At 37.7% G+C, this 9767-nt stretch overlaps 1 protein-coding gene across 1 annotated transcript in view; it reads left to right on the top strand.

Annotated features, from left to right (window-relative positions):
- Positions 1-394: 394 nt before the first annotated feature.
- The window catches only part of wdr11 (WD repeat domain 11), a 36382-nt gene continuing 27009 nt past the window's right edge, over positions 395-9767 (top strand). Inside the window, exons 1-6 of the mRNA XM_049736284.2 lie at positions 395-591; positions 2612-2723; positions 6028-6181; positions 6439-6612; positions 7166-7367; positions 9054-9219. Of these exons, the coding sequence (XP_049592241.1) occupies positions 506-591; positions 2612-2723; positions 6028-6181; positions 6439-6612; positions 7166-7367; positions 9054-9219 (894 nt within the window). The 5' untranslated portion in view covers positions 395-505. The remainder of the gene's footprint in view (positions 592-2611; positions 2724-6027; positions 6182-6438; positions 6613-7165; positions 7368-9053; positions 9220-9767) is intronic.

The following is a 9767-nucleotide window of genomic DNA, read 5'->3' as shown; positions in this document are numbered from 1 at the left end:
AGTAACATCCTCACATCATTTACTGAAAGATTATATACCACAAATAGGAGGCAGAGCTGAAGAAAGACAGTTGTGGAATAAATAAATAAATAAATAAATAAATAAATAAATAAATAAATAAATAAATAAATAATAATAATAATAATAATAATAATAATAATAATAATAATAATAATAATAATAATAGTAAATAATGTAAATTGTAGGGCACATTTCCCCATTTGGTATATGATGCAGTGATGCATTACCCTGGATAGTCCTCACTAATTCCTTTCTTTTCATCTTGCCTTGCAATGGGATTTTTCAGCTCCAGAAACCCAATTCAGTTTCAAGTCCACATGAGGAACGTTGGCGAAGGTGGGTTTTGCTCCCGCACGACTTAGTTTTCAACAACACGCTTCTACTTCCTGCTATCGTCCAAAACATATTCAAGCCAGGAAGCTAGTCAACAGTCACAGCTTTCGCCCAGCCAACGTGAATGACGTGCACGCAGTGATCGATAATTATGATTCCGTACACTGTCAACATCAAACTCGCGGCTCGGACGTTGACTGGCACTCTAAACTTGCAGAATAAAACTGCTGTTGATTGGTGAGTACTGCTGCTGTTCTCTTAGCTTTATGTATTGATCAGAAATAACTGTGTGTTTACATTTTTTTTGTAAATCGCGTTGCTCTCGGGAATAGGTCCTTTTTTTTTTCATAATCGGTAACCTTAGTGTAGTAAAATGCACGCAATATTAGCTGTTCATCTTTTTGTATTTGACAAGATGTTGAAGAAATGCACGTAACGAAGACATCTCGTGTCATGTGATGGGCATTTTACTGGGCCTGCTGGATTTATGAATCCTTGTCCTTGTTTGGAAATGTAAAAGAGACGTGTGTGTAGCAAACAGTACGTTTTTATTCTAGTCATAAAATATGTCATTCATTGTGCTGGTCGAAATGCAAATGCACCAATACTATTACTATCAGCGGCCTTTTTTTTTTTTTTTTTTTTTTTTTTGGTAAAGGAAGGAAATGTGAGAAATGTAAATTTACAATTCAATTATATACATCGGCTATTTAACTTTTTTTTCATTACACATTCCCATAAATGGGGCTGTGATCGATAGTACTGTAATCAGGGATGATCATGGTTTTTAGCATTATCAAAGTCAAAGTCAGCTTTATTGTCAATTTCTCCACATGCCAAAGACACACAAAGAAACCGAAATTTCGTTCCCCGCTATCCCACGGTGACAAGACATGGCCCACAATAGACAATCAAGTAAACCAGTAAACAACAGCGTGCTGAATAAATAATGAATAAATAACACAACAAGTAAATAAGAGGAGCAAAAAGGAGCAAGTGAGCGTACAGCAGACATTCCAGAAAATAGCGCAACAGTGCCACACGCTACGCAGAAGGGGGTAGCGAGTTCAGGGTCCTAACAGCCTGGAGAAAGAAGCTGTTGGTGAGTCTGGTGGTGCGGGAGCGCAGGCTCCCGTACCTCTTCCCAGAGGGCAGAAGGTCAAACAAAGAGTGAGCTGGGTGACTCGCATCACTCGCAATCGTGGTTGCCTTGCGGGCGAGATGGGAGGTGTAAATGTCCTTCAGGGAGGGGAGCGAAGCACCAATAACCTTACCAGCCGTATTCACTATGCGCTGCAGGGCCTTCAAGTTCTGTTCAGTGCAGCTACCACCCCAGACAGCGAAGCAACTGGTGAGGATGCTCTCAATGGTGCCACGGTAGAATGTAAACAGGACTGCCTGAGGAGCACATGCACGCCTGAGCTTCCGAAGGAAGTACAGGCGGCGCTGAGCTTTCTTTGCCAGTGACGCGGTGTTTGCGGACCAGGAGAGGTCCTCACTGATGTGCACCCCCAGGAACTTGGTGCAGCTCACCCTCTCCACCACAGCACCGTCGATAATCAGCGGCAGGTGTTTTGTGTGACCCTTCCGGAAGTCAACAACGATATTACAATATTGCTTGAAAAAGTAAGCTAAAAAAAAAAATGCTGCTCAACTTCATTTTGTATGTATAAAAATCAGCGACCATATGCACTCTTACACATTTATGGATTTTCTTACATGCATTACGTCACAATAAATCACGTGACATCACTCCCTTTTATTATTGGTCACTAAATTGTAAACAGGAAAAAAATGCTGCATGGACTAACGATGTAAATATGTAAATAAGTAGCATGCTTAAACACAAAATTGCCATTTCTTGATAAAGGTTAGGGATTTCCCAATCACATTTGCTGCACTCAAATCTGATTCACTTCTTTTTTGCAGCTATGGCTAAATTGTCATTGGAATGTAGTAAAATACAGTTTTCAAACTGCAAAAGTTTGATTTATTAAAAACAAAAACAAAAACAACTCCTTTATTATAGGCAGTTCGTCATAGCTGCATAAAATTCTGCAAATCAAAGTATTTACTAAGTTTAAAGATTCATTTATTGGTTGCATTTGCTTAATAATGCACAAGAAGAGAACCTAGAAAATGAATTAAACTGTTCCAACATGATGCCTTTTTATATGACTGGATGTAGACCAGCAAATAATGTTCCACAGCATGTTCCTACAACCGTCTTCTCCATCCTCCTTTTTCGGTTTCATAGGGGCTGGCAGGGGCTGATTGCGCAAGGATGTCATTCTAGCATCCTCATTATTGATCCAAAGACATCACAGACAATCCAAGTGTTGGAAAAACACAAAGCCAATGTGGTCAAGGTAAGCTCTTCTGTAATTATTTGGCTACAACCACACATATACATATGCTTGTAGTTTTCTTTGGTTTTGTTTGTTAGTATACACTTAATGTAAGCTGTAAAATACTCTAAATGTTGAATCAATGTAATGCATGGTTGAAGGCCATGAAAATCATAGACATGATGTTGGGTTAATGTTTCATAAACTTTCATAAGAATTCTTGGGTATGGATATTACTGGACACTGAATTTTCCCCTGGGATCAATAAAGTATCTCTCTCTCTCTCTCTCTCTCTCTCTCTCTCTCTCTCTCTCTCTCTCTCTCTCTCTCTCTCTCTCTCTCTCTCTCTCTCTCTCTCTCTGCACTCAAGTGTTAATGTGGATGAATTGAATAACACTAACCGCGTCATTCAGCCAAATTTTCACTGTCTTGTAATTGTGTAATTTTTTGAAGAATGGGGTCATTTTGCATGGAGATGGACGAAACCAATGAAACTGATGTTAAAACAGGAAGTCCGTGACATTAGCTATCAACAACTGATTGGGCTTAATCTATGATACAGCTGTGTGACTAATGATTATTTTGATAATCGATTAAGCTGTTGATGATTTTGTTGATTTATCAATGAATCTGAAAAAAACTTATATTTCTATCCCTTTACTCCAAAACATGACACTCTTTCCAATCTTTCCAAACATGATGTTACTGGATTGGTCTATAACAGTTCAGAAAATAGGTAAAAATGTCGATCTTTGTTTTACAAAGTAAAAGCATATATTTGCAAATACTTTAAAAAATAATAATAATAATAATTGTAAGAAATCGGCGTGATTTTTTTTTGGTAGAGTTATGTTGACAAATAATGAAATGATGCTTTTTTTTTACTCAAATTTGAAGGTATCCTTCGGCCAGATTTCCAAAAAACAATTCCACAAAAAGGCCATTTTTCCCCCAAATACAAAAAGGCTCATTGTCTCTGAAACCCATCATTCAATTTCCAAAATTCTTGGTGCTTTGCAGTCAAGCTAAAATGGCCATTCCAACCGTCACCTTTTCACACATTGTCATTTGGAGAAATCTTGTCACGTCTCTATTTAAATAAATGGACAAAGCTTTTGTGAAAATTGGCATTTGTTTCATGTAATCTTAAAGATACATATTATATGAGGTTATTTATTGTTATCAGGACATGAAGTTACCTATATCAGGGTATAAAATTATCCCCATAACACCCAGCACTGGCGTATATAAAAACATCGTCGTAAAGGGGGTTTATTAGATATTTCCGTTTATTGTTGCTTTTTTGTACCGATATATTTGTCAAGTAAGATACAGGTGCTGGCAGGCTAACTTTTCAAAGAAAAGTATCAATTATCTATTGTTAGTATTGTTTGACCTTGAGCTAAGTAGTTGTTGTCTGACATTATTGATCCTGTGGAATGATGCCTCTCTCCAATGACTGAGCGTGTGTATGTGTGTGCACGTGTGTTTTGAAGACTAATAATGGGCCGTAAATTCAACAGTGATTATCTGAGTGCAGGCTCTGCCTGAGGCTTCCATTATTTTTTTCCAAAATGCACCTAATCCTGGATACGTTGCTGCAGTTGGGAATTTCTCAGAACACAGTCACACAACAGGCATCTTGCTGGATAATAGTGGATAATGGAAAAAAAAAAGAACTCTGTAGAGACAGAATTAAAATAATAAATTATTTAAATACGCCGATTTGAGCAATTTTTTTTTTTAAATATTGTTTGTATTGTTTTGCACTGGCCACATATTTACATGACAAGCAGTCTACAGTGAACACCTGTGATTTATGGAGGACAGGGAGTGGCCATTAATAGCGAACATTAAAATTGTGTATAATAGATGCACATTGAACTCTTTTTTTTTTTTTTTCTACCCTCCTAAAATTCTCACAAGCATTCAGTATTTGTTTCTTACGAAAAGAGGAGCTGGGGAATAAAACTAAACAAAAATAATAATAAAAAGTATTGAAAAAATAATTTTTAATTTGCAAATGCAGACTCGTGGGTAAGTGTGGTTCCACTGCATAGTCACTGCTCAAATTATACTGTAATATCAGTTTTCTATTTAAAATTTGTTATGTTCTTTTCCAGTCAGTATGCAAATCATACAAAAATGGACATATGCACATCGACAAAACCTGCTTACGGTCGTGTTATTTTCACTTGCACAGCTTTCAGGCAGCTTTACTGATCATTGCAGTATTAAATGCAGTCACACAATAAATGTCCAGACCAAACACCATTGCTCATGTTCAACCCACGTTATTTGAAAAGAAAGTATTTACATGCGCACAACCACTAATGAGCTTGTATTGAAGTTTAATGCACAGCAGCATATAATCAAACCACAAACATCAGCATGGAGCCTCACAGTTTTCTGAATACATAAGATAAACACTGACTGTTCACTAAAACGCTTGGAGCAGTCCCTGCAGTAACGTCTGTGTGTCAACATGAGAGATGAGGAGGCACAATAATATAAGATTCATTAAATCTTGAACATCCTGACATTTTATTTCATTGTAAAGGTCAAGGTCACGTACGCAGACTCACATTTAACTGAGAAACCCACCTAATACATCATTCGCTCAAAGATGACCTGTGCTTTGAGATTAATTCTTTACAATGCATCTTTGACAATTCAGTTGGGCGACAGTAACAGCATTGCACCAAAATGTTGCAAGTTCAAGACCCACTGAAGACAAAATAATTGGAAATGGGAAGTGATTGCTAGAGAGATGCCAAAACGCAAATTTCTTTAGTATCCTTGAGCAAGACAGCGAAGCAGCAGTATATTACTTAGTCATTGTTTAGTTTAGTGATTCAATCAGTTTAGTTTTAAAGAGAAAGTAGAGTTAAAAATTGTCTTCACAATATGTTCTTTGCACCCCCACTCGTCTAAACACGGCATAGTGCAGTGATCCCTCGTTTTTCGCTGGAGATGCGTTCCAGAACCACCCGCGAAAAATAATAAACCTTTTCCATTCCCTTAATAACCATTCCCACATCGTGCTGTGCATGTATTGTACCTTTACAGTAAATAGAAGAACAAACACGTCAAGTCACATGACCAAAATCACAAAACAAGTGAGCTGTTATTTTTCATTACCTGAACCCTGATGTTATTTTCAGTGTACAGCAAGTAACAAAACGGTCGTCCCTGAGATGGATTAAAATGGGTGGATTTTGCTGCTAAATTTATATTCCACAAAAAACGCAATTGTTGTGCATGACTCAGAAGTAATTACACCACATTATCACTAATGATGCCATTTTGTTAATTCTTCCTCCAGGTAAAGTGGTCAAGAGAAAATTACTACCATAACTTGAGCTCGCCCTACTGTTTGCGACTGGCCTCGGGAGATGCCTCTGGAAAGATAATAGTGTGGGATGTTGTTAGTGGCACTGCCCATTGTGAGATCCAAGAGCACTCCAAACCCATTCAGGGTAAGAGATCGTTGAAATCGCCCCCCCACCTCCATTTTTATAGCAGCCTAAATTGATTCTTTATCCTGGGGCAGGACATTACCCAAGCAAGACCTGCCAAGAAAACAATCTATTCTGTCAAGTAACTCTTAAGTTGTGTGCGATTTGTTTTCATTACAATACTATTGCCATCACTCTATATGTCCTGCTGCAACACTATGCATTCCTCTTCTTCATTCCCGTCTGTTCTTATCTGGGTTCCTCGACTTTTCTTTCAGATTTGGAATGGCTGTGGAATCAGGATGTGTCCCGTGATCTTTTGTTGGCCGTGCATCCACCAAACTACATCATTCTATGGAATGGAGACACAGGAACCAAGCTGTGGAAGAAAAGCTATGCTGAAAACATTCTGTCCTTTTCTTTTGACCCGTTTGACCCATCCAACATGGCATGTATGTACACAATAATGGAACGATTAGTTGAGTAATCGATTGTTTATTTGATTGATTATTCAATGAATCGGATACACAAAACATGTTTTATTTTCACCCCTTTATTAAAAAAATATGACATTATTTCAAATTTACTGCAGAAAATGCACAAATGTTAATTAATGATGATTAGGTTAGTGATTTGATTTGTAAAACATAAAAGAAAAGGCAAACATTTTGATAAAAGTATTCAAATTAAGGAAATGTTTTATTCTGTTCAACACAAAGTTAATGGATCCTGTTTTATGGAATACTACAGAAACTAGAGAATATTTAGAAAAGAGAGGCTGGAATTTTGAGCATATGGACGATTTTAAATGTAAATTCCAGATAAATTTTAAATGAAACAAATCTAAATGATTTTATTAATAAGATGAATAGATTAATTGGATATTCGATTGGTTGTCGATTAATCGTTGCGCCTCTACAATAATGTCTAATTGAAGCTGTTGTGTAATTAGCACTTGATTTTTCATGGCAAAAGTGCTCGAGATCTTTTACTGTCTTTTTCCAGTGCTGACGAGCGAAGGAATAGTCTTCATCACAGACTTTTCCCACTCAAAACCACCAGGAAGTGCGGGCAAAAAGGTTTACATTGCAAGCCCACACGCAAGCCCCGCCCACACCAAGCCTACACCCACAGCTGCCCCGCCTCCTACCGGTGCCAAGAAAGCGCTCAACAAGGTCAAAGTGCTAATCACCAATGAAAAGCCCACGTAAGAGCCACCTTTCATACATTTTCATACATCTTCGGAACTGTATATGAAAATAAGTAGACACATCGAATATACCCGGGTAACAAGTATTGCCAGAACACAAATGTGTATATGACCACGTCAGCAAAATAATACACACATTTTTTATAGTTTTTTTTCATATTTATATTTAGTATAGCGTTAAAACACAATTGACCTCAATTGCTAGTTCCCAGCCATACTTTTAATGTGAAGGTTTTTCTTTAAGGGACAATTTATTCATTGTTATGATTATGTTTATATATGTACAGTATGTTTTGGTTTGTTTTTAAAACATTCACCTCAGTTTACTGGCTGTAGCTGTGCCAGTTGCTGTTTTGATATCAAAAGCACAACTCATATGAACCATATGGCTTCAAATCCCAGAGGTTGTTGTTAAAAGGAAAGGCTCGAATAAATTTTGACAAATGGCAACTATGCATACCGGATCTGGTACAAGATTTTTTATTGTGAGCTTTTTTACGGTGACACATTTGCCAAATCATCAGATGGTTTCCAAACATTTCAATAACATGTCAAATCAATCGGGAAGTTGCCAAATATAGATTGCATGAAGACTAGTAACAAATGTCCCTGAATATTTGAAAAAAACATGTAAGGGTTGCCTTTATTTGAAGTTATGTGGCTACCACATGAACCTCTTTTTAAAGAAAACAGTATAAATATGGACCAAGCATTCATTTTTGGCATCCACTATGCTTGTGCCTGTTATACTGGCTTATTCCTAACAGTTGCTCCCTGCAGTGTGTCTACACACCCAGCTAATAGGCTTGATACACAAACGCGCACACCCATAGTAACACACAGTCACCCACTTATCTTGCTTGTCTTCATTCTTTATCCTTCCTCGCTCATCATGTCCATTTCATGTTGGTTTTATTTAAAATCTTACTCTAGTCTCTCTCGCAATTATTTTCCTACGCTTGATAGGTGGCCGATTTGGAAAAAAAAGTCTTAAACATGCTGTCTTAATTACTGCATTATGTCATAAATGTCTCTAGGCAGCCACTAATATGGCAGTTTACGCAAACATCAATGCAGGATCTGATTGTCGGCTCTCATCTTTTATGTACAGTTATCACGCACAGTCAAATCTGTATGTTTGTGTCTGATTTAGAGGGACCTTGGAGATATAATGACAGTTCTGAGCTCTAAACTCTAAGAGAAAATAGTTTCCTAGGCAACATAAAAATACAACTGGGTAAATGTTTCGAAATACTGAAAAAGACACAATAGAGCAACAGCCTGTATTAGAATCCTCTTCCAATGCAATACAGCACAGACGCTTATTATTGTGGAATAGATATCTTTGATAGCTATGTCAAAGTTGATTTTGGTAGATAGAAGACTTCAAGGTTTGCTTATTTTTGACCCCATTTGCCTGCATCAAGGAGCTTCTAATCTTGCGGAACTCAATGGCTCCTAATGTTTTTTTTTCTCAAGTCATTTTTATCTTCATCGCCTTCACCATATGATGATCTCACTGGCTGGCGTTTATCAGGTGTTTCTCTGTATGTGATCTTATCGTAAAATAGTGATGGACAGTAGAATCTAGGTATAATATATAAATATAGAATGTGTGGGGAAAAAAAATCATTTGACAAACTGTCTTTCTCTTTTGTCTGCCCCCAACTTTGTGGCCCATAGCGCAGAGGCAGTGACATTGAACGACTGCCTGCAGCTGTCTTACCTGCCCTCCAAAAGGAACCACATGTTGCTGCTTTATCCCAGGGAGATCCTCATTCTGGACTTGGAGCTCAGCCAGACTGTGGGAGTTGTTGCCATTGAGCGTTCTGGAGTGCCCTTCATCCAGGTGAGGCTCTGCGTAACTTTTATCACCAAGGTTGTATGCATTTAAAGTCTTATATAAATTAGACTAACTTCATTGTAAGAATATGACTGATCACCCAAGTTCAAAATTAGTTTTACTCTCGGCCTGTTTTTAATTAACAACGCCCTGATATTGAAACACCTTCAGCATGAATGTTTTGGAACCTATTCCCCGGATGGTTCATTTTGCTAAAGTAAGTCTATGACAGTACTGTGGAGCTCTTGCGTACTTCATTCCTCACCGTCTGTGCCTCCCCTCAAAGTAGTGTACTCTATTTATCGCCGGGCAACTCCACGCCCAGCACAAATGATAACGTTTTCTACTTTTCTTTCTCGATCTCATTAAAGTGCAATAAGAAGCCAGCAGAGCCCGGCATTGAACTTGATGTCTGATGTCTTATTTATCCTAATAATTAGGTTCAGTCGCACCGGTGACCTTTGGGTGACAATTTTCTTTCAACTGGAGAACAGATTTTTAATTGGAAATAGATGACTTTATTTTATTTTTTATTTACGTCTACACACAGAGTA

Source organism: Syngnathus scovelli, chromosome 12, assembly GCF_024217435.2.
Source record: "Syngnathus scovelli strain Florida chromosome 12, RoL_Ssco_1.2, whole genome shotgun sequence".
Taxonomy (NCBI): domain Eukaryota; kingdom Metazoa; phylum Chordata; class Actinopteri; order Syngnathiformes; family Syngnathidae; genus Syngnathus; species Syngnathus scovelli.
This window is presented reverse-complemented; position numbering and strand designations above follow the sequence as displayed.